General features: G+C 40.4%; 1 protein-coding gene across 4 annotated transcripts in view; it reads left to right on the forward strand.

Moving 5' to 3' along the window:
* RBMS3 (RNA binding motif single stranded interacting protein 3) overlaps positions 1 to 25,566 on the forward strand; it is a 702,347-nt gene that overhangs the window by 242,671 nt on the left and 434,110 nt on the right. Inside the window, exon 1 of one of the 4 annotated variants that reach the window (XM_009086140.4) lies at positions 18,829 to 19,362. The exons of the other annotated variants lie outside the window; for them this stretch is intronic. Coding sequence (XP_009084388.1) covers positions 19,288 to 19,362 — 75 coding nt within the window. The 5' untranslated portion in view covers positions 18,829 to 19,287. Of the gene's footprint in view, positions 1 to 18,828; positions 19,363 to 25,566 lie in introns of those variants that run through there. 4 annotated transcript variants of the gene reach the window in all.

A 25,566-nucleotide genomic window follows, 5' to 3' on the forward strand; every position in this document is an offset into this window, starting at 1 on the left:
TCTAAGGCTCATGACTCTCACATTTATATACCATTGCTTTTAATTGTATTTGTTCACCATGAAGCAAAAGTGCATAATAAAAAAGCTGTGGAAGTTTTTTGGGGGAGATTCTCCAAAACAGATGGAGGAGAAAAGTGCTTGGCTGGCAAGTGAATTGGACTTTGTGCTTTCAAGAACCCTTTCTTTCTCTTTAGACCTTGACACTGAGATCTCTTGTCCAGGATCATTGTCCTTTTAAAAAAAAATATTTATGGTTACTCAAAGAACATTTTTTATTTTCAAATAGCTTCTGAAAGAAGAGCAAAACTCAAATGCAGTTTAGTGCCTTGTATTCTGCAGAAGGGTTCTCATGTTTTCTCTACATGGCTCATTTCTTTCTAGAGGGTCTTTTCCAAATGCTGCCCTCCTATTCAGTCTCATTTATATTACCTACTGCTATTCACCTACCTACATCCCTCAATACAACTACATCAGTTGCCAAAGTGCAAAAAGTGAGTGAAGAAAAGGTGGTCCTGTGTTGTTTGGTTTTGGTATTGGTTTATTTTTGGGTTGGTTGGCTGGCTGGGGTTTTCTTCTTTTAATTTTTTTTTGTGGGTTGGTTGAGTTTCTTTTAAGTTTTATATACTGCAATTTGTAAATATCTCATTTGATATAAAGGGCAAAATTACCTTGCCAATGTCCCTCTTGTGTTTCTGCTTTTTGAACTTGATTTAAGCTCACAGTTCCATGATCTGATATAATACCTTCATCTGTGCTTTCCATAGCTTTGCATTCAATGCACAGAGCTCTTGGGCATTCACATTAGCTTTTACATACAGAACATTTACTACTGTTGGGATTGGGGTTGTTTTTTCTTTTTTTTTTCCTTTTTTTTTTTTTCTTCTTAGAAATAGCCTTTGTTTTTCAGGGTTTAATGTTTATTTCAATAAATATAAATTGATTTTTTAGATGTTTAGATAGGTGCAAAGCATATTTCAAAATCTCTGAAATAATAAGCATCTAAACAAATTTTCCTCATTACAAGAAGCAGCAGGAGCAATCTTTGTGCATGCTATTTCTCAAGTACATATAAGTATGTAAGAATAAGCTGGAATGGACATTAGAGAAGATAATTTGCACAGAAAGTCTTAAAATTGTGGCCCTCAGGAGTAGTTTTGGAAAATTATTGAGGTCTACTGAATAACATTTTATTTGTAGTGTCAAATCAAGAGCATATGTAACAGTGAAAACCATTCCTTGAGAACTGTCAAATCTGATCTTTCTCAGTTTTGCTGCATTAATGAGTAATCGATACATAAGGAAAGGAAATGTAGTAATTTCCCCTTGAAAAGATCTTCTACTCAGTATTTCAATAATATTTAGTTCTTATGGAGCCTTTTGCTTCCTCGGAATATGTTAAAGATGTGAATTTATTCAATCCATCCCTGTTAATTTTCCCAGCAGTTCACTGAGACTGGCAGCTACACACTCCTGTTTCTGTCCAGGGGGGAGCATAGGGCGGGTTGCTTAGGCTGCTTCATTAACTTTTTTGTGGACAGGAAAAAGGGGCACAGTTGGATCCCATTTTAGAACTAAGGATTTCCTGATTTTCAGTCTTCTGTTTACACAACTGCATTGTGCTGCTCTGACTTGAACTAAGTATTCCCTGGCTTAAGGGACTGAGGTGTGGTAGATGTAATCAAGATATCCAAGCTTGCCTATCTCCAGTAGGAACACTGGGGCTTTGTTAGCTGTTACCTTGTGCTTCCTGCAAATCATTTGGTGCTGTCCAAATGGATCTCCTAGTCATGCATCCATTGCCTACTTGTTAATTTAGGACACTGGATTTTCCCTGTAACTTTAAAGCCAAATGCCATGATACACTGAGTTTTGGTATTTCTTTTACTGTATTGAACTAAAAGGTGCTTTGAGACATATGCCAGTGAGGTATTGTAAGGACAAGGGAGCATTTTTTTTTTTTTTTTTTTTTTTTGTTTACTTCTTAGAACTTTTTATTTTCTGGTATTAGGGATGCTTTTTCAGGGTGGAACACAGGGAATTTATTGTGTAACACCTGTTAACAAAAGAGGAACTTGATTAATTTCCTACTCGTGGTGCTGAGACTGTTCCCCTTTGTTGTCATTTTCTCAGGGTTATTACTCATTACCCTTATTCATTCTGCTTTGATAGAGGTAAATAGCTTTTAATTCCCCCTGCCCCCAAACCTTCTTAAAGTTTCCTTTGACAGCTTGTTGTAATTATGCCCCTCATTGAAGACACATTCATTATTCTCTGTTGCCCTGAACAAGATTATTTAAGGCTCATTTTGGATTTATTCTGTGCATGTGTCTTGAATGTATTTCCCTGAAAAATAGAAAATAGCAATATAAGGGCAGTGTGAGATGCTGGTAGATGTGTTACTGATCACAGCTTGTATGGTTGGAGGTATTTCAATGAACATGAGCAATGTCCTTGTCATTACATGACAAAAGATAAAAAAAAGAGAAAAAAAAAAGCCCAAAGGATACAAGCAAAAAACTATTGAAGCCTTCTATACAATGTGTTATTGAGTAATTGTTACATACAGTTTACTGTTGAGCTGTCACTGTATCCTCAGCTTTAATAAAATATGAGTCAATATTAGGGGCAGTATTTTGCTGTATCAGGAATCTTCTTTTGGAAGGTATCCAATGGCATTATGAATGTTATTCATAATGTTATGATACTGCAATGTGACAATTAGTACATCCTCACTTTCTTCATTTCATCTCCCCAGACAGAACTTATTTGCCAGAATTCACAAGTTTTTGGGAGTGTCAAGATTCTTGATTTGCCACAGCCTTATTGTTACTGGGACATCTCAGCACTGAGGCATTTAACAAATAGCTCAGGCTGCTCCTGAGCAGCCCTGGTCCTTAATTTCATGTCTTCTTTCCTTTCCCTTAGAAAAGCATCCTGCTTGGTAAGGCTTCTGTTCCTAACTGCTAAGGCTGTTAATTCTTTAACAGATCAGACAGCAGGAGTAGCTCCAGAAACATACCTTTGCCCTTAAATGAACTTGAATTCACTTAGATAACTGGTATACACAATGACTCCCATTCAGTAAAAAAAAACCTTAAAACCCTCTTTTAACTATCAAACTATTCCAGTAGTTATGTACTTGCTTTTATAGATTATATGTAAGTGATCACATTTGAATTATCAGCTCTTGTAGAACCTGCAGACACAGATTTTTAGCTGCATTGCACCTTGATGCTCTTTATTTGGAGACAGTAGGTCTCTTTTGCTTGTGTCCTTGATTTTGTCTCATTGCCTGCTCCCTTTTATATTAGGAATTGCAATTTTTTTTTTGTATTCTAACAATCTTATCCTATTTTGTAGTAATCTGATTCATTAAGGTATTGACATTTCTAAAATTTAACTATTTAAATATCTAACTATTTGAAAACAGTAACATGATGCAAAGAATGCTATGGAGATTTAAGGGCAACAATAGTTGCTTTTAGATTAATAATGAACACTAGTTTCTGGCTTATCATCAAGAGTATCTTCCATTATACTTCCATAATATTAAACTCTTTGGTTTAGGGCAAACATTTTCCTGGTGGGGTGAATTTTAAAAAAAGAAAAAAAGAGGTTTTTATTGTGACCCATCCCAAGAAAGGAATGTCTACTTTGGAAAGCAGATATTTGAATTTTTACGAAGTCATAGACAGTAGGTGCAGATGATAGATATAGACTTAAAATCTTTACTTTCCTAATTTACGTTTTCCTGGTACCTTATGTTTTGTCTAAGCCACAGAGGGTCAACAACTGCAAAGCTGCATGTTGGAGGAGATAATTCTTGTTGAAAAGGAAGTGGTTGAATAAGGATCCACAAACAAAACTGGGAGCGCTGGTGGTCTAGCCTTGACACAGTTTGTGTTTGCTGGCTAGTCCCGGGGTCCATGGTGTATTGCATTTGCTGCCCACCTGAAGCAAACCTGCTGTGAGCAGCAGTTTTATACCTGGCCTTTCTGGATGTCTGTAACAGGCTGCCAGAGCACCAAACCCCCCCCCCCCGAAACAGTAATGGAGTACCTTGCATGACAAATGGTGAAATATCACACTGGTTAGCAGATTTGGCAGACCTGCCTTTGTTCTAGGACCACCCTTCCTATTGAAATTTACTTGTGAATTGTGTAGCTATGCATACTGTGTGTGGGGAGACGTGTAGCTTCCAGATGTACGAATGAATCTGTGATTTACAGTGCAGTCTATGTGAATAATCACAACTGTTGTGCATGCACACAGATTTTTACAGGATGTTTCCAAGAATTTTGTATAAAAACGACATGGAGCCAATACATATTTCAAAGATATCATCATCTATACATGTGTCTCTCCTTGCTTCCTACAGTCTGAGTTCTATAAATAGGAATAATCCCAGTCTGAGAAAGAAAATAAGAAATAGTGCAAATAATACAGACTTTTTTTTTTTTATCATAAACGCCTGCATTTGCCAAATCTAAATGTGCACACAGATGCCACTGAAATAGAGATGGCTCCAAACCAGTCTCATGCCTTTAGCCTAGAAAACACTTTTTCATTTCCCAGAAGAATATGAAATCCCTCACTGAGTATGAGAGATTGTACCTTAAAAATTATTTCAAGTGATTATATTTATAGGGTGTTTATGAGGCTCATTACTATGTACATGAGCACATAAATGAAATTAGCCTCACAAGAGGCATTTATCCAAGGACACACAGGATGTCTGCAGCAGAGCCAGGAACCAGAAGATAGCTTCCAAGTTTAGTCCAGTATCTTAACCACACTGCTATTTTTGCCTACTTGTGTCCTACCATACTCCATTAGTGACCAGAAATCTTCACGTGGAGGGAGACCTCTGCTCTTTCTTTCCAAAGAAGATCGTGTGTGGCTTGTGTGTTCCTCCCCATCATATTAAGATATCTCAACAAGAATATGCACTTGTGTCATCAGTCAAGATAGCTATTTCTAAATGACTGAAGGAAGTAGCAAAAGAAAACACAAAGCATATGTAAAGTAAGATATTACAGATATTTTTTGAAAGAATATCTCATGCTTCTGCTCTAAAAAAATATCCTATTCAGAGAAATCCATTACCCAATTTAGTATGGAGGGGATAATCTACTGTGGATGTTAATCCTTTGGAGTCTATTTTAACTCTCTATTTCATAAAATCATTGCTTCATTCTCTGATAATTTTACAATTCGGTATCATTAATTTTATATATAGAAAAGGATTGATGGAACTACTTATTGTTAAGATTTCCCATCCTTTCCCATTAGGAATCTTTCTTTTCAGTTGCTGTAAGAGTAGGATTAAGTTTACTGAGCAAGAAGATTGAGATTAGCATGCAGGTCTGGGGCTTGGAGCAGCACCTGCCTGCCAAGGTCTCTCTGCTGCCCGGATATACATGAAGCTTACTGCTGCAGTTTGGTGGGCTGATCCCACAGGGAGGACAGGAAGGTTTTTTCACTGCTGGTCACTCTCTTTGTGGTTGACGACTGGCAGAAGCTTGAGCTTTGAGCAGAACTGCGCCATATGATACACAGTATTCTGAAAATGTAGGCCCTTCCTTAAAATGTGCACTAAATTCCAGCACTGACTTTTGGTGAATTTTGTATGTGCTTCTGCTGCCTACTTGTTAACTGGAGATGAACATAGTTCTCCATCTCCTGAGGCATTAGGAAGATAAATTTACATGTGTTACAAAGCATACTGTCACTATAGTGAAAAAAAACCTGCTTGAGAGTCTATGCAAACATTAATAATTCTGTCTTCAGAGCAGAATTTGAGTGCTGTACAGGAAATATGGTATGGCATTAAAAAGTGATGAGAAAATAAAATATGAAATATTTTGTCGTACGGCTAGCAGTGCCCATTCAACACTGAGAACAAGGCAAGGGGCCTCCCATTAGAATTAGATGCAATTCTGCAGATTTTTTTCTAATGAAGAGACTTAAGGATGTAGTTAAGGTGGAATAAGCAGTCTTAATTCCAGTGCTCCAGGAATTTTAGCTGTTCACTTTGTAACTTGTCTTTTAATACACTTTATGTTGTGTTATATAAAGTGGCTAAGGTGGAAATTCAGAAGCTCCATCAGGCTAATGCAGAAATCCTAGTATCATATTCCAGAAATCCCAGGCTTGGTATGACACCTCTTCCCCGGCCAAAAGCTGCTGGTATTCGTGCTGGCAGACGTGCAACAACCACCAGCTCTAAGGAGGAGGCCAGAGTTGGGGACTGAGCACTGAAGGTATTCCAGAGCCACATACAAGCAGAGCCACGGGCACTGCAGGGCTCCTGGGGGAGCTGGAGTGAGTGGCAGGGTGTGCAGCTTGCAAAGTCTGCTGCTGCAAGTGGGTTTTAATAGCTGGTTCAGGAAATGATTGTGATTTTTAAGAGGGAGTTCTGCTGAATCAGGTCCAACTGCTTCCAGGCAGTCCTGTGGGACCAAGTGTGCCATGGCACCCTGTCATCTACCAGCCTACTTGGATCATGGGTTACATGTGTGCGTAAGTGTTTGTACGTAGGGAGCCATCCACCATTTCAGAGATGGTCCTTTTCAATGCAGCATGTTGGAAATTAGAGGATTTGTTTTCATTCATCTTTGTCAGAGTTATACAACTAAGTACCCATACATCACCTAGTTGCTTTTTCTTTTTTCTTTTCCTTGCTGATTAGTGCTGTTACAAGACTAGTTCTTGAATTAGGTGTTACTGTGTTTTCTATATGCAAGGAGGCAGCAACTAAATTGTTGCATAAAATAGACACATAAATCTGGTGAAGTTCATACACTGCTCTTTGTGATGCTGAAGAACAAGTGAATGACTTGCTGCGACAGTGAGAGCATAGGATCCATCACCTTTCTCTTATAGCCAAGAACTTAATAATAGAAAAGACCAATTCAGAGAAGCATGCAGAGACAGTCTTTCATTTGCCCTATCATTCTTCACTACTGTTACCTCCTACTTGAACTCTCACTTTACACCTAAGACATGTTTCTCTTGCTGTTTGAAGAGTGCTGACTAGAGATTGACTCTTATCTAATATTATTTAGTGTTAACTTCCCTTCCTCACTCAGACTGCAATGACTGCTTCAGGGTCATGCGGCTGGAAATGAGAATGTGTGCTCCACAGGTAGTCAGCTCACTGAGCTGGCCCCCCAAAGTGTCTGCTCTTTACTACAAACAGGGGTTTTTCTCTTTTATTGCAAACAGACATCTCAGCTGCCAAGAGAACCCCCTGCCCATAAGCATGCAGGTAGTGTAGCGGTGGTTGCTATATGGTACACATTAGGATTCTAGTCTGAATAATGCAGATGTTCAGGGACTTGCAGTGGCTTTAAGATGACCCAGAGTTGCTTGAGTGACAAGGATTTGGGACAGTCCTATCGGGCATTTATTATTATTATTATAATACTTTGGAAAGAAGAGCTAAGAGCTTGCTAATAGCTGATATTTGCAGCTAAAACATGTAATGCCTGAAGAAATGCAAACCAGCCCTTATTAATACTGGCTTTTCCTAGCAGTAAACTTGAAATATGATGATAGGTCTGTAAGCATGCAATGCCTCTTTCCAATTAAAAAATGTGCCTAGTACCGTGTCTAAGCAGGAGTCCAGCAGTGAAGGACAGCACATAAAACTAAGGTAAATCAGTACAGTGTCAGATAGAAAGGAGAGAAGGAAATGGTTGATGCCTTGCTCTCAGCCACAACCCTAACTGAATAAAGTATTTAATTGTGTCCTGAAACCTTGTTAACTTGTTACAACAATGGGAGAAGCAAACTGCAGAATCAGAAACTTTTTACAAAACTGTTGTAAAAACGGAGGCTTTAAAAAAGACGAACCAAGTCCAAGAGTTTGTACCATGGTCCCAGCTGTTGAAAAAGGAATTATGAATGTGCAGAGAGGCAACAACCAAATGCATTCTCCACTATCTCCTGGCTGTTGCTCAGTGAGATAATCACTTGCCTCTTCTCATACTAAGTATAAAAATTTGTTTGAAAGGTATCAAGGAACTATGAAGACTGCAGATGGTGTCTGGAGATTGTTATATATCATTACACAGGCAAAAAACAATGTTAAAAAAGCATTAAGTTTGCAAAGTCAAGTGTTCAAAAGGTATAAAATTACAGAATAATGGTTGTCTATGCAGTTATAATGGGCTTCTCTGTGAACACTCGTTATCATTTTGTTATTCATTATAATTACGCCATTACTCATTAACCTTAAATGTGGGATCATATGGAATTTTCCCACTTGTTCTTTTAATTTAATTTATGTGTGAAAAAGGTTTTAGATTTAAAAAACGAAGGAACCTGAAAATGCCATCCCATGGCATATTGACAAATGGATTGTCAGCAAGGTTGAAATCTTTCTATTTATCACAGAAACATGGAGAGTCTGGCAGCATTAGATTTTAATAGTCTGTGTGGACCAGTGCTAGGAGGGGCTGGATCACTTTGCAGCTGGGTGTAGATGATTTTTGTTGACAACGGAGGAGTGGTCAATGTCAGGAATTTGGGGGTTACCACCAGGATGCAGGGGGAAAAGGGCTGTCCTCTTTTTTTCCTTGTATGTCTCTGTGCCCTACTGTTCTCACCCATTTTGGCTCCTCTTGTGTCTTGCCTAGCCCTCCTAATCAATTTGGATCGTCTTGTCTACCTGGTTGCCATCACTACTGCTTTTTCATTCTCAGTTTTAGTTGATTCTTAACCTCAGGTCCCATTTTCCACAGGTATTTTAAGATCCCTATTTCATTCTTTTCCACCTCAGTCTATAATGCTCACTCACCCTGGGGTCCTCTTATAACACCAGTGCCTTGATGTACTGTCTTCACTCCCCCTGTAGCCAAGGCACATCCCTTTTTTACTCCTCAGCTTCCTTTTGTGCTCCCTCCTCCACACCTCCTCATCTCAGTGAGTGATGTGCAGCAGCCCAACAGCCCAGCAGAGACTGTGCAATACCTCACAGTACTGCTGGAGTTATGTGCCAGCATCTCCTGCTATGCCCATCATCCCTGCCTCCTGCTCTGTACAGCTCCTGCTCCTGGGAGGAAGGTGCCATTCCCTGTCTGTCTGCAGAGGTCTGTGGAAGCTGGGAGGGAAGGAAATATAGGAGCTTCAGGGAAATGTATGCTGAGGATGCAGGGACTGTGCCTTTTCAAGTGTTTCTCATGTGGCCAAACCTGGACATTTTTCACAAAAAAGGTAGAAGGTACAGCCTTAGCAGAAAGAGTCACCCATTTGGGCAAATTTCTCGTCCCTCTTCCACATGTTCTACAGAACCTTGCCTTCCTTCTGGTTCCTTCCAGCCACTATCCAAGAAGAAGAAGCTGGATGAACTTGGCTATTTTTGCCTTCATTTGGCACCAACTTATTCCAGCACAGGTGAAAAAAAAAATGGTATCTTTCTTGAGAAACAGGAAAAGGACAAAGGGTTTGACTGAAATTTCTCACCATGAGCTCGAAGGGAGGATATGATCTGCAGGATGGAAATATTTGGCTGTAGTGCTAGAGTTCTGACAAACCAGTGTTTCACTCTAGTGAATGCCTGAGACCATAGGAAATGCCCTATAGTGACAGAACACTCCTGACCTTTCTGATAAAACATTTAAGTAATTGACTAGGACAAAGAAATATTTATTGCTAAAATACAATTAAATGAAATAAAGTTATTGTTGGGGTTTTTTTTCTCATACAAGCTCTTCACAGTACAGAAACATCTACCTTTGCTTGGTGGGAATGTACAAAATGGCCAAAATGCAAATTATCTGCAAGCTGAATTTGTGTCAGTATTTCATCTGAAAAACTATATCAAAAGATTAATATTTAACTCCTACTCACTTTCAGTGGTTTCTGCTTGTAATTCTTACCCCGCTGTATGAGGTGAGAATTCTTTGGCAAAGATTGCTCTTAAGGTTTTAAGCTGATATATGTTTTGCTGCCATAGGATCATGAAAAGACAAGCATGGTGCTGTCAGGGGTGTACAACTTGCAGTTGTGAGGAGAAGGGAACCTGTGTACATCTGTACTTAGCAGAAATGTCTTTAAAGCCCTTTATTGAAAAGAAGTCAGGAACAGATGAGATTGATTGGATCCTCAGTTTGTGAGACCCAATTCTTTGTCTGTTAATGAACTTAATATTCTCACCTTCTACTTTAATTTAACTCTGTCCACAGCCCTGCCAAGGCACCTCAGCTGACATGAATTTAGATGTTTATGGCACACTGCTATCTCTTTCTATCTAGTAGAATGGATTTCCAAGTTAAAAAGAAAAGTGCAATGGTATCTTTTCCCCCTCGTGAATATTTTGTTCTATATTCAAAGAACTGCAACATAAGTAAGAAAGTGGAGCCTAAAGCATCTGTGGCAGAGGGAGGAATGAGGAATGGGGGCAAGAGAAAAAAATTATGGAGAGAGAATTCAAGAAAAATAAAGTGCTTGTGCTGTTGTGCTGGCAAGACAGGCAGTTAGGCAGGGACAGAAATAAAGAGGAAACAAAACAGATGAAGGATTACAGAGTGAAAACTATTTGGGAATAGGATGTTGGGAGCGGTAAATAGGCTAGAACAATAGGGATGAACATTTGCTGAATGTGAATAGAAATCACTATAAAGTTTCCACCATCTCCTAATAAAAATACAGTAGCCTTGAGTCCTTGTGCTTTTATTAAAAATTCCAGCTGGAATACATAAAAGAAGGCAGAAAAATTATTCTCAAGCCAGATAACTTTCAGATGAATGAGAATGTAGAGATTTGATGAGATTTTTTTGAAGGCAAAAAATATTTGATGAACAAGACTGAAGAAAAGATGCACAAAGGAGGGGAGGAAGCAAAAGAAAAAAGAAATTGTAGAGGAAAAAGAGGGAAGATTTGAGCTATAATTAGCATTTGTCTCTTTGCAGGAAATAAATGATCTCTTACCCAAAGAATTTTTCTGGTACAGAAAAGTGTCAGTCTTAACCCTGTTTTTGTTAGATGTTAGGTATTACCCTCCCTTTTGCTCTGGCAAGTGTACAAGTACAGGATTAGGAGGTGAAACATTTCTACAGTATTCTGTGTTCAGAGTGGGATTGGTGCTGTTTAGTGGACAATAAGCTATACTGCAGCTGACATAATACAGGTTTCCTGAACCAAATATATTCAGTTCAATAAATTTTCTTTGGTTATGATGGACAGTAATCTAGTGTGACATAAGGTTTCATTTTGCACAGCAGGCTGCATTGGTTCTGTGGTAAATGGAAGCTGTCCATTACAAAAAAATGCCATTATTCCTAGAAAAGAGTGAACTGATTTGAAAAACTGAGAATTGGTTCAAGCCTGCAGCTTACCTGCACATGGAACTTTTTACCCAACTCCCAGTACTGCACTTCTCCATTTGCTATGCATTCTCTCCCTATCTTGGTGAGACAGAATTTGAGAGCCAGAAATTCCCCCTCTGTTGGGAATCGTTGCACACAATCTTTTGATTCCATATTTAGTGGACACTTACAATTTTTCTTGTAATGCTTTCAGGGAAGCTTTGCATGTTGATAAGAAGGCACTAGCAGTCCTAGTGTGTGTTTTTATGTGCTTTCCACTTCAGTTCCTGGTTGTGTTTAGGTGAGAAGGAAAAGAATAGCATTTTGTTGTAGCTGAAGATTACAGTTCCTCCCAACCTGTGATTTTTCTTTATTTATAAAATACTTTGGATTGAATAGACTCAGAATTACTGTAGGGCTTACTGGCACAAGCTAAAGTGCAGATTGCTTTTCCCAGTCATGAATTTCAGTTAAAAACAAACAGCTGATGAACACATTTCCCTAGGGACTGATTTAAATAGGGGTATTTCATTTGTATCTTTCCTAAATAATATTTTCCTGCATGTGTAGAGATAAAAGAGTTTTTGCTTAAGATAGTTCTGAAAATATGTTAGAGATTTTATTTTAGACTTTGATTTTTCCTTTTTCAGGGAGACTAAGTAGGAAAATATTTAAAGGCAGAATTTTTATGGAAAAATTAAAAAATAAAATTTGAACTAAACTGAAAAAAATTAGGTAATGTTTTGAGATTTCATCAAAACCATAAAATTTCCAGTAGTTGTAATGAAAAATTATTTTTACAAATACTTTTGAATGAAGTTTTGGACAAAATTGCTAGGGTAGTGCCATAATTGTACCATGTTTACAAAGGGGTCTATTAGGAGATGAAACAGAAATTGTTAGCAAAGGCTCCTTCAGACCTTATTTACAGCCAGCATTAGATAAAGTGTTACTTAGTGGGCAAATAAGCCTGCCAGATATGAAAGAGACAAAAAGAAATGTGTCTTGGCGTGCTGGGGAGGATATAAGTATGGAGAAAGCAGAATCTATTATATTTGATAGCGATGGAATGTTGCCTGAAATGACCCTCCATTCTTTCCTATTGTTAACTTTTTCTCATGGAAAAAAAAAAAAAGAAAAAAAAAAAAAAAAAAGCCACAGCCAGTGAATTCTCTAATAGCAGCCGTCTGGATGGTAGAACAACAAACTGTTTGCATACATTATTACAGATTTCTGCTGTGTTGTTTTGGTGCCCAACCAAAATTGAGGTTCCCCCGTGGCACTGTAAAAACACAGAGATTGTTCTCACCAGAAAGAGTTCCAGTTGACACTCGTGAGACACAGACAGAGAGGAGGGAGCAGGAGACGTGGTTTGTCCAAGGTCATGGTGTAGGTCAGTTTCATCAGCACCAGCAGGAAAACAGGACCCAGAAGTCTGGGTTTGTGTAAATAGGGGCATTTACCAGCATAATCACTCCCAGGGAAAAATGCCCATATGAGGCATTACATGGGTATAACTCTGCTGTCGAGGATGCTGGTGCAATTACATCAGTAAACTTTCCCAGGCAGATGAGCCCCTGCTCATGGGCTTTAAGCACAAAATCCTGTTGCAAGGAGACCTTCTGCCAAAAAGTGTTGTTGGAAATCTAGCAAGAGGAAGGAAAGAAAAAACAAAACAAAACAGTCCTCACTTCAATTAGAGGAAAAGATAATTCCTTTCAAGTCGAGAGGCTCAACTCCCGCTGGCCTTTGTTCTTAAGCTTACCCTTGCTGTAATTTCACAGAGTAACTTGAATAATGCCAGTTTGTTCTGTGATTACCCTCAGCTGGAGCACAAAATTAATATCTCACTAAGTAATTCAGTACATGATGGGTGAACATTTAGTCAAACATGCCCTAAAAAGCTAGGATTTTCAATGTTTGCTGGAACTCCTTCAGTGACAATTAATTGCCTCTGTTCGTATATGTTTATGAGCCTCAGTAAACAGGCAGCATATTTACATCTCCCCATTACCTTCAGAAATAAACTTCCTGAAGAGAAAAAAACTCATGTTCCCTGATTACAATCTAATTTTAAGTAAACAAGGGGTGGGGAAAATGACTAGTAAGCAGGACTTTGGAGGGAGGAAGGTGGGAGGTGAAGAATTTTCTCCCTCTGGAACCATACCACATCTAATGCTGGTAGTATTAAGTTAATATGCTGCAAGAGGGAAATGGCCTTGGCTGGTCCTGTTAGTTTTTGGGGGGTTTGTTTGTCTTTTTTATCCTAAGAGTTTAGACTCAGGATGAGATGCAGTATTTACTAATTTGTGATGTGCTATGGAATATGCCACCTTTGAATGGCATGTCTTCTAACCTGTGGACAATCCTGGCATTTTCTGAAAGCCCTAAACTACTGCTGTGTGATCCTATAATATGCTGCAGCCAATGTCTCTCTCCCATTTCTTCACATTGCCCTCACTGCCATTGCACTGCTTTTTCTCCATATGAATCCCTTCCAGAACTGAAAGAACCAATCTTTTGCCCCATTGGTCTTATTTGCTGTGGCTTTTACCACACAATGAGGGTTTGTGGGGTGAGAGGAATCCCCCACTTTTTGTCACAACTGGGGCATTGCCAGTGATTGGTCATGTTACTTAATCCTCTTCCACACTGCAGGATGAATTAACTCTTGCAAGATGTTCAGAGATGTGTAGGAAACAGACTGTAGACAAAAGATTAGGTATTATTTACTTTGGCTGTATCCATTAACATCTGCAGAAAGAAGACATTAGTGCATCATTTCAGTCTGTCTGTACAACTGACTGCTGGTTAGTGCTTGTAAGGGATTATATCAGGTGGAAAACACAAACAATTTAGTGAATGTTCATTGTTGTTCACTTTTCATCTAAAATTTTTCACTCTGCTGCTGTCTAAAGATTTCCTTTAGGACTGGGTGTTCAGGTAAAAGTAGGCTAATGGAAACCCCTGAGCCATAATGTAAAGACAGAAGATGATAAAGTGAAAAATAATGAAGTATGATGATAGATGACAACCCTTTGCTGTTGTCCAAAATCTTATCTATTAACTCTTTCAGATTTACTGTAGGCCATCTGTAGCTCTGCCTAATTCTAGACTTTGTGCTGCTGTGATGGTTAGTGGTGAAGGTTGGAGAGCAAACCTGCTGGGTTTTTTCTTGCAGGCAGGGAAAGGGTGTGTGTGTGTGTGTGTGTGTGTGTGTGTGTGTGTGTGTGGGTAAAGCCACCTCCAGTGGTGTTTGGTCTCCTGTGAAAGGAAAGCACCTGAAAACAGTGGCATTCCCCAACTCAGAGAGTTTCTGTCAATCCCAGCCACTTAATGCTGTCCTTGTTAAGATAAGTGTTTTGATCTTCTCTGTCTTTTCATCTTCTCCGTGGCTATCACATGCTTTACTGATGGGTGTGCCAGGGTGTGTCCCTTCTTAGAAACTTGGTTAGCTCTCCTTAGGTAAATCAGCTTGATAAATGATCCATTAAATAATAAAATTCTGTGTTCATCAATAAAGTTTTAAGGTAGCTGGACTGAAGGAGCTGACAGATCTAAAAATAAAATCAGTGCTCTTCTTGTAATCCATTGTAAACAAGCTGTCAAGCATCACTATTGTCTCCTTTGTAATAGCTTTAATGAGTAAATAAAGAGAATAAAAGTAGAGAGGGTAAAAACTGTAAGCCAAATATAATTGTTCTTTTTTTTTTAACCTATTATATTTCTTTAGGTGCTGGTATCTCTTTTTCTCTAGTCCTGACTTAGAAAATTTTGGCATAATTTTGTCAGAGTTAGATCTTCTAGAATACGCATGGCTGCTTTTCAAGAGCAAGGAGCTGGAAAATGTTTGAATTGCTCCCGACTCTGATATCTGACTTTAGAAGATTTTAATTGGATGGGCAAGCTTATTAAAAAAAAAAGTATGTAGAATTGTATTTTATCAAAGAAAAGCCCCTGAATTTTCTACTAGGTATCTGCTTTTTTTCTTTTAATTCAGTTTTTGTGAATGAAGAAATCTGCATTCTATGACAGGTAAAAATACATCCAAACATATGTAATTTTTTGTACTTCAGGCTGCCAGGAAAATGAGTATCTTCTTTTTTTTTTTTCCCTTCTGTTGGTTAACTTCAGGTTTCTTATCCTCCGCTTTGGTTGTTGCAGTGTTAATATCCTTTGGTGCCTGTCTTTGAATGCACTTGGCTGTCAAATTTAAGGATGATCTGTTCCCATTTATCTCATTTCATTTCTAAACTTTCCATTGAAGGGGTTCTTACTGCTCACCTGGCTCTTGAATCTGCCCTCAGGTCAGTGACAGCAGTAGCAGCAGTGCCTTTGCAGATGCACTGGGATCTAGCTCACTCCCTGGGTTCCCGAGGCGGGGACTGGCTGGGGCTTCATAATGAGCCCTCCCATAGGATGAAAAAAAAGTTGTGAAGTTGCTCACTGTTGCTCACTGTTGCTCACTGTTGCTCACTGGGATCGAACAGCTTGTCTTTTCTTTTGAGGAACATTTATACTTAACACTCGGTAGGCAAACTGCTATTTCAGTTTGCAAGTGGATTCAGTTATTCAAATGCACAGGCCAGAAAATGAAGGGGATTCTATTTAAACAGTGTGCTCCCAAGTCACAGATGATCTTTTTGATGTCTGTATTTTGCAAATGGAAATTTTCCATTTTCCAGCACTAGCATTTGTTCAGAGGCTGTATGCTATCTAAATCTGCTTTTGTGGCTGTTCATTTGCATTTTTGCTATGGTATATTGCCTCCTGTCTTCTCTCCTTGGCCCCCCACTCTTTTATATTGAATTCCTATTTCTGCTGCCTCCACTCTGTCTTGCATCTCTGAAGGCTCAATCATGCAAGATGCTGAGCACTCAGAGCAAACAGCAGAGGCTGCTCAGCACCTGGTCAGGATTACAGGTATAAAGGGAAATCCAAAGCATCTGCATCCTGAAGATTTCTGCTGAGAGAGAGCAGATGAAAGGTGGAGCTGTTCCCCACTCACATAACAGTCCCACTTCTGTAGCTTCCCACCTTTTCTCAGCTGCTAGAACTGATGGAGCTACTAGCCAGTGCATCTGATGGGGAAGTGTGTGGAAATCTTGGGTTGAAATTTTATGGCATGATTTGAAAGACTCACAGTAGTCAGATGATGTAGACAAAACAGCCCTTCCCAGATTTAAATTAATGACCATGGAAAACTTTGCATGTTCGTGTAGCTTTCTTGGTCAGAATGCAGCGTTTTCTACTTCCTTTAGTATTTATCTTTTATTTCACCCTGTACACATAGGTTCTTTCTTCTCCCAAATCTGGTTACATCCCCGTTTACAAGCAAACCGCTTAGCAAGAAAAACTGCGTTAATATCCTGAGGGAAAATTGAGAAGGTGAGGAGAGAAGCCCAACAACTTAATTCTGGCAGTTGAAAGAACAATCTGAAAGTTGTCTCGGCTCAAAGTATCACATACAGTCAAGTAATCACTATTCACTTCTGCAGATCCCAACCCTTGAACAGTCTATTTCACCCTCAGGGAAAGCCGGGCGGGGGGAGAAGAAAGTGTAAGCAAGAGTATCATGCACTACAATAAGAGGCAGCCTATTTAAAGCTGAGCAGTGATACAGACTGTGGGGCTCAGAGGCGGGGATTGCAGGCTTCTCCTCCCAGTCTTTTTTTTAAATTCACTTCTCAGAAGAGAAGATGAATGGAAAAGGAGGGACCATCAGAAGAGGGACCGCATGGTCCTGGCCAGCTTGGAATGATAATACTAAAGATAGGGAATGAAAATACTCAATAGTTTACCCAACCAGGCTCTTCTGAGTCTGTGGGAAACTGGGGCAATGGTAGTGCTCCACAGGGCTTGTCCAGGTGTGCAAGAACCTGCTGAATGCCTGCACAGTGCTCTGGGAACAGAGCACTCGTTTTCCAAAAGTTTATCTCCTGCTACAGGAGCCAAATACCTGTATAAGCATGGCATGGTGTTCCCACGGTATGGCAGAGAGCTGGTACCTAAATACCCACAATTATGAATGCCTGTTGATGAAAGCAGAGTGCATAGGCAGTATTATAAACCTGTATATGTCTTCCTGCACTGCCCTTTTGGACTGGCTATGGGGCATTTATAGGAACCCATAACAAAACCCTCTGCTTATGAGAACAGCAAACTGCCAGAGTAAAGCGTGATATTTCCATGTTCCTGTCATGTGCAAGCACGTGCCCACAAACCAAAACACAGCTGGCAAGGCTAATTTTAGCTCTACCAGCCTTGAGAAATGTCCCTTTAAAGACATTCTTTTTATAATTCCTTTTTTTTTTTTTTTAAGCAATTTGGTTGATAATGCAGCAGCTGACAATCCCACTGCCATACTATGGATGATTTAAATAAAAACAAAAAGAAACTGCTGCCCCACATTTTTTCCCCAAAAATTTATAAATAGGCAAAACCACTGTGGAAAGGCCCAGCAATCTGATGACATGTTAAAGAAATAAGTTATTATAAAAAAAGAGAAACGCTAGGATTTGTGTACAAGAGGAAACATTTTGTTATTCACGCACTTTTTTTCCCTGATGATTTATAGCCTTGTTGTAAAACAGACTCTTCCTTCGAGTCTTTCGGAGGATAAATATTTGGGATGGCGGTGCTGACACAGGTCCTGCACGCCTGGGATCTTTGGCAGGTGTGGGGCTCTCGGCCGGACGCGGGGGCCACACCTGGCCCTCACCTGGGCCCGGGCTGCGGCAGCTGCGTGCGGGGGAGCCCGGCCGGGGGGAAACGCAGCCGCGGGGAACTTTCGTGGCACCGAGGTATTTTCACACGTCTGGGGGAAGGCACCCGCATGTCAGGCCGGCCGAATTTCCTCTTTACCCTCTTCCTCCATTTTGTTCCAACTTTAAATAAACCAAGTCTTATATAAGCGGTTTAACAAAGTATGTATTTAATATGTCTGGCCCTGGGTCGCCTCTCCGCGAAGTGCCGGATGACGGTGCGGAGTAGTTTTCTGAAGGGGGAGGACGGCGACCAGGCTCCGTCACCTTCCCCCTTCCCGTTTGGTAAAATACATATATATATATTTTTTTTTTTAATTAAAATCATAAATATAAAACCGCGTTTTGGGGCTGCTGTCCCACGTCCCCCGCCCCGCGGCGTTAGCATTTCCCGAGTCCCACGGCCGCTTTCCGGAGCTGCCCGGTCCGGCGCGGGCGCGGAGCGGGCGGGGGCGCGGAGGCGGCCGCGCGGCCTGCGCCGACCTCCCGGGGGAGCGGCGCGCCGAGGTCCCTCCCACCGGCGGCGCGGCGCGGAGGGGGTTTGAATGAAAGACAGGACGAGCCCTGAACACCATGTCACTCCGTGAAGGAGGCAGCGGCAACTAGGCTGGGGAAGGCTCTTCCCTCCCCCCCTTTTTTTTTTATTTTCTTTTTTTTTTCTTTATTTTTCTTTTCTTTTTATTTTTCTTTTTTTTCCCTTTTTTTTTTTTTTTTTCATTTGGTTGGAAGGGGGGTGGGTGGGGAAGCGAGAGGGGAGGGCTCGAGAGCGGGGCGAGCCGAGGAGAGGACGAGGAGAGCGAGCGAGCGAGCAAGAGAGCGAGCGGCTCTGCGGAGATTTGGAGTTGCACTGTCTTCCCGGCTCCTCTCGCAGGACGCTTCCCTCCCGAGCCGGGCAGCGGGCACCGCCGGAGGCACGCTGCTGCCAGCGGGGGAGGCGGGCTGCTCCGCCGCGGGCACCCGGGCACGGGGCTTCCACCCACCCACGCACCCACACCCGCACACACCCCTCCGCGCACACAGACACACGTATATGTTCGTGCGGGCGCGTTTTTGGCTGCGCTGGAAGTAGCGCGCGGTAGACGGCGAGGAAGTCTCGGCAGCCTCCTCTGTCGCCCGCGCTGTCAGGAATAGCGGCGTGAGAGGAAGAAAGGCCCTGGGGCACTACACCCTGCCAACGAGTTCCCCGCACCAGCCAGAAGGACTCCAGCTACATGGGCAAACGCCTGGACCAGCAGCCAATGTACCCTCAGTACACCTACTACTACCCCCACTATCTCCAAACCAAGGTAAGGGCTGGCGGGGCCGGGCGCCTGGCGGGGGATGGAGAGCGGAGCCGCGCGAATTGCGGGCTCGCCTCTTCTCTTTGGCGATTTTTCTGTCTCTTTCTCGGGTTTGGTATCACACAGAGCCGAGCTGGTAGGCAGAAAGCGAGCGTGAGAGAGGCAGGAAGGTTACTGTCTGCCCTCCCATTTATTTCTTTATTTCTTTTAATTTATTTTTTTTTTCCCAAGGGCTGCTGGCGTCGGCTAATTCCTTTTATTGTTTGGGGAGAACAGTGCGGTTAACGCTATCGTAACAGCGGGCAGGTAGTGTATTTGTTATAGCATGGGATAAAGATTGCTCTGGACATCATCGGACATAAAACACTTTTGGTGGATTTCCCAGTGATCTCTACAGTTTATTCACAGCTTAAAAGCATTTTTGCTGTTAGAAAAGCTGTCTGTGGCAACTCAAACTTTTAATCAGCTGGGGAGGAGATGCTGTGGAGCTTGGAGGAGAGCTCGGAGCTAACCGTCTGTAAACCTGGTGGAGTTTGTTTCAGTTGCGTTGCACTGGTTTTATTATTTCATTAAATATTGAGGATGATATGGCTGTACTCTGTTGCACTTAAAAAGGTCTACAAATAGAGGCTAACTACTTTTGGAGAGTGTATCCAAGCGCGGACGCTTCCGTTTTCTTTCTTCTTTTCTAAATAATTTTTAAAATGCCAGCAGACTGGAAAGGAGGCCGGCCTCTCCTAGAGAGGCTGAGTGAAGTCTATGCTACCTGGCCATGAGTTAGTTAATTAAAGCCTTATTTTTATAATGCCATTGTATAATAGTCTGCTCTCTGAAAAGATTTCCTGTGACCAAACGACAGTAACAAAAGAGAGCCCTAAACCGAAAGTTTGCAAACCCTGTCAGGACACTGTATTTGGAGGGAAGAAAAAGGGAAAAATACACACTTCACGAGGTGAAGTATGACCTCACAGCCACGGATTAACAGTTTCAGTAAATAAACGAACATCCTTTAGGAGGGAAAAGCCAAGGCAGGGCGCTCACACGTGCATATGGTACTGCGTGCAAATATACACATTGTGCTCCTGTGGCAAATTTAACACATGGGACATTTGATGTGTGCAACTGTGTGCGGTGAAGTGCCACAAGGGAGGCTGACTTCTCCAGACTTTTGGTTTGAAGCATGTTGATCTGGCTGCGGTTGGGAAAGGATAAGTTATATTCCTTGTTAATAAAAATTACTTTCCCGTTAACGTTTATAGCCCGACTACTGCATTATATAAATTAACTAATTGTAAAAACTGTGATTCAAGCTAGTTGGAGTTGTGATGACACCAGAAGCATTCAGTATGATTACAGCCTTCTAATTCATGGCAGGGCTACCTCTCACTTCTTTGCTCTGCTGTTTCTTTCACTGCATCATGCAGATATTCTTTTGATTAAAATTCATCCTTTTTTAAATTTTGTATTTTGGCGTGAAATATATCATTTCTCCACCCCTTCCTTTCAAGGTCAATCCAAATAGCATTTTACCTTTGTGACCATTTAGTGTGTAATGTTGCTGTTGCAGCAGTAGCCCGTCACTAGCTTGACTGCAATATTGCCTATGCTTTAACTGTTTGGGGGATTGGGGGATGCGGGCTGATGCTATTCCTCAAAACCTGGCAAGCCAAGGACATGAAACAATTGATGGTGTTTTTTTGAAAGAACAATAGCCTCGAGTACTGGAGGAGAAATATTGGACATTCCATCCCTTTTACTCATGTAGCTTACATTTTGCCAGTTGTCCTTTTTCTTTCTTTTTTTCTTCATTTTATTAACTTTGTAAAATAAGCTTTTTTGAGAAAACTATCTTTGTTATTTGGGCTTAAAGTAGAAAAATAGTTTTTCTGTACAATGATTTTTTTTTTAACCTCTTGCTTTAAAAAATAATTTAAATGAATTTTTATAGCCCCTGTATAAAATTATCAACCCTGTGAGAAGTCACGTGCATCAGTCTTGGCACACTTGCACTATTACAGTAAGGACAGGTAAAATTTCAAATTGGTGATACATTTTATATGCCTTTATTTTTTCTCCTTTTTCTTGGTCCACAGTTAAGGGCATTAATAAACTCTAAATAATAAACACACATACACGTGCACATATATATATATATATATATATATATAATGTATATACACAGATGCAAATATTTCTCTTCTGTAGACTATAAGACTTGAAAGTAGTGCAGACAGGCAGCATCTGGATTTTGTTACCTTAAAGCTAGCCATCAGCTTCTGGGACATTTTAAAGCAGTTAGATCCATTGTATGTCTAAAACTAATAGTTGGGTAATCAAATAATCTTGTGATGGAGAGCTGTACCTTTTATCATCCCTATTGGAGCAACACATATAAATAAACCTTTGTATGATTCCAGTCGGCCTGAGAACTTCAGCTTCTTATTTTCTAAAAAACTGCTCTTTGTACCAAGCATGGTAGGATTCAGCTCTGCAGAAAGAATGTGTTTTTATGCTCATAGTCATGCATACTGGGGGGGGGGGGGGTGTGCACATTCATTTGTAATTAAGAAAGAAATTCTAGGCTTTCTTATGGCATGGTACAGCTTCTGAAATTCAGACTGGCAGCGTGTTCAACAGGCAAAGTTTGGGAATTCACGTTCCCCAGCGTGTTTGGGTGAAGTGCTGCTTTTTCTTTGCTTGTTTGGTGAAGTTGCCTTGGCTCTCCTTTGAGAAGTACCGCATTACTGTACATCACGTCCCTCTCACGGGGGAGCACAGAGCTGCGCAGGATTCCAGCCTACATACTCTGTGTGTGTGTGTGTGTGTGTGTCTTCTAACGTGGCTAGCACGTTGTTGTGCAGAAAGGGTGTAAATGAATAGCTGTATGGGTAATGGGATTATAAATAGAAAAAATGGATTCCATATGTTTGTCTGATTGCTTTAACTTTTTAGAGTTTTGCGGCCTTTTGTGGAACACAAAGCATGCACTCGTTCCATTTATTTGTGCTCCTTCATTATCAAATGCCACCACTGAAGCTAAAACTTTAATTTCAGGTTTAGGAAAAGTCATTGTCATCCAAAAAAGAGAAGAAAGGGAGGGTGTCAGTCCTTATGAGAAAATTGCAAGGAATTTAATATGTCTCTTAAGGACAAGCACTGAGTTTGAGGCAAGACATAATCTTATTTCTGTTTTCGTGTGACGCTGTCTGACAACTTCAGTTTGAATGTACAGTTTTGGAACTTTTTTAGGCAGATGCTGAGAGTATGGTGAGAGTCCAGTTGTCCTAGGAGTGGAGTTTATTTCAGAGTAAGTGTTTCTGGTTACTGCTGTAAGCGAAGCATAGTCTTGTGTTCTTGTTGCAAAAAATATTGCAGGGAAGTGGTTCAGCTCATGTATATCTGATGAGAATCTGTGGTATTTTTCATTTTATTTTGAGATGTTAAGAGAATTTCCTTAGCTGCATCCTTGCTGATGGTGTAACTACTCTAACAATTGGTTTACAGGAGTATGTTGCAAACTGTCACGTAGAATGTTAATGATGCCAAATCTTGCATTATGGTCTGAATTTCTTTCTTTTGTTTCTTGCTTGCCAAAGCAAATTCTTTTCTCTTTGCCATTTAGCACAGAAGAAAACAAAAATAAGCACTATGAAATATCATGTAATGAGAAAAAGGGGAGAAAAATATTAACTCTGAATATATTTGAAAGAGTCTCCTTGATTTAGTAGTTGATGTGTTTTATCTTTGTCCTCTGCAGCCTATGATTAGACCTCTTGCTGGGGTCAGCTTTCTTTGCAAACAGTCTACTGAAACAACCTGAATCACTTGGGTAGAAAGGAGGAGGTGCCACAGTACCTGTCGACAGGAATTGTTTGGTTTACGATCTCTCTACCTGCACTCGGGGTAGAAATATGCCAGTTAAGCAGCTATTTCCGCGCGGTTTGCTTTCATGCATTCTCCAGATATTTCCTACTTATTAGTCATGGTTTGGGTCTGCTAGTTTAACTCTTGTCGTGTTGACTCTGTAACCCAGTCAGATGGAAGAAACACCCCAAAACGAGAGGCAGTGTTTACAGTACCCACTGTACCTCTTGATCTCTGTATGCCTGATGCATGCGTGTACACGTGCAAAAGGAAGAAGTGTGATTTCCCAACACCTGCCTGAATAAAACCCCATCTCTGTGGCTGTGAAAGGGATGCAGACTAACCTGCAAGCAAGAGGGCTTAATGAGCCTGTTCCTGAAATGACAGATACATGCCCCAACTGAGTAAAAAACGTTTAGGGAATTCAAACAGGTGTACTCAGAAGAGTTTAAGTTTGATATAGTGATTTTATGGGCACATGCTTGGGTGTGTGTTAAATCTCCTTTTTTACATTTTTTAGGGCATCTTTTGGCATGAGGGAATTGGGGACTTCCTTCAGTTGTATGGCATGAGCATACCTTCTTCCTTGCTCCATCAGTCTCCTTTAGAAAGCGTGCATTTGGAATCAGTGCAAAGTCTTGCCTCTCTTCACCTCTTACCTACCAATCCTATGCTCTTTAGCCACTCACGTTTCTGTTTAGTGGGTTTATGGCATTCCCCACTTTTGGCCATCTGGCCATACAGAAGGCCTTGAAGAAAGCGTTCCAGATATGGAGATGCCTGACAGGGCTTCTCTGGCTGGTAGTGTTCAGATTGTGTTTGGTGCCTGGTGTGAAGCAGGGGTCAGGTGTAAGGAGTAATTCATCAACCACACACTGATTTCAGGCTGCATTTCCAACCATCTGCAGCTTGGATTGCTGCCAGGGCTCAAAAGTCTAGCTGGAGCCCATGTGATCATGCCAAAGTAAAGGCAAACACTTTCAAATAGAGAAATGCATTTCTAGGAATGAAGTTTGTTCGCACTTAGCCCCATTTGATTCAGTATGTCACAGCATGTTTTAAATGCCTCAGAGCTGCCCAAAAGGAACACAAATTCATTTAAATGCCATTTAGAAGTATTTCAGCCTGGCTATGATTTTGATGGAAATACTAATACCTAGCTCTAGTATTTGCCAATTGGCTTAAACAATAAGGAAGATAAAAGTTGTGTTCCTCTGAAAAATGAAGGAATATATGAACTCATTTGCTTTCTATTTGTCCTTGCATTCCTGGATAAAAATACTTTTGTTATTTTAAGGGACATGATGATATGTATTAAAATGATGTTAAATGTATTGATTGATCTTCCTTTCATATGTTGCCTCAATGGAAGTCTGTTTAAATTAAAAACTAACCAACGCACAAATACCCACAAATGGGAGCACCAAATAAAAAAGAAAACAAAAAAAACCCAACAAACAGATAAAAAACCCCAGACCAAACCTGTGGAAAAAGAGCATTCAAATTTTTACTGCTTCACTCACATATTATGATATACTATGGCTATTTATTTAGCAAGCAGATATTTTATTTCTGTAACAAAAGATGGAAGTTGCAATTATTTGCCAGATGAGGCTACAAAGATCTTGCTGTGGCAAGTGTGTTAATAGTTATAATTTAGAATGTTTTTTACAAGGTGCCCTTTCAAAATAAATTGCAGTGGTTCAGAAATGAACTGGTTTGGTTTTTAATGCATGAAGTCCTTTCAAAGAAAGCATGGTGGTATGCTTGCACTTTATTTCAAGTATCTTGGTAAAAATCATCAGACTGTCAGTTCTTAAATTTCCATGAATTAAAAAACAGATAAGAGAGTCTGCATTTCAAGTAGGATGTCTGAGTTCATTTCAGGTCTTGCTGTGAGTAGCTTCTATAGTATTCCCTTTGCATGCAGTTGCAAGCAGTGTTTTCAAATGAAATTTAATTTTTATTTATTTATTTATTTATTTAAGGGTGGGAAGTAAATTTTCCATTATCTATACTGTAGGCGGGGCCAGAGTTTACTTGTAAATAACCCCATTCTGGACTGTCCAGGAAGAGGACCAGACTTTTTAAAAAAACAAATAGTCTGATTGAATTTTTTTTTTCTTGAAGAAAAGAATTTTAGTGCTAGAAATTTTATGTAGAGGAAAATAGTTAATATGGCTCAAGAATTTGCTTCCAGTGCTGCATTAAAATTGTGTTTTGTAACAGTCTCATCAGCTACAGCTGCATGTGATTAAATAGTGTAATATCAAAAGCATGTGTGAATAAGAGCTTTTATGATATAGTTGTTCCATACCAAAGACTGCAGATGGGCAGAGAAGGGAG

The sequence above is a fragment of the Serinus canaria genome, chromosome 2, assembly GCF_022539315.1.
Source record: "Serinus canaria isolate serCan28SL12 chromosome 2, serCan2020, whole genome shotgun sequence".
NCBI classification, from domain to species: Eukaryota; Metazoa; Chordata; class Aves; order Passeriformes; family Fringillidae; genus Serinus; species Serinus canaria.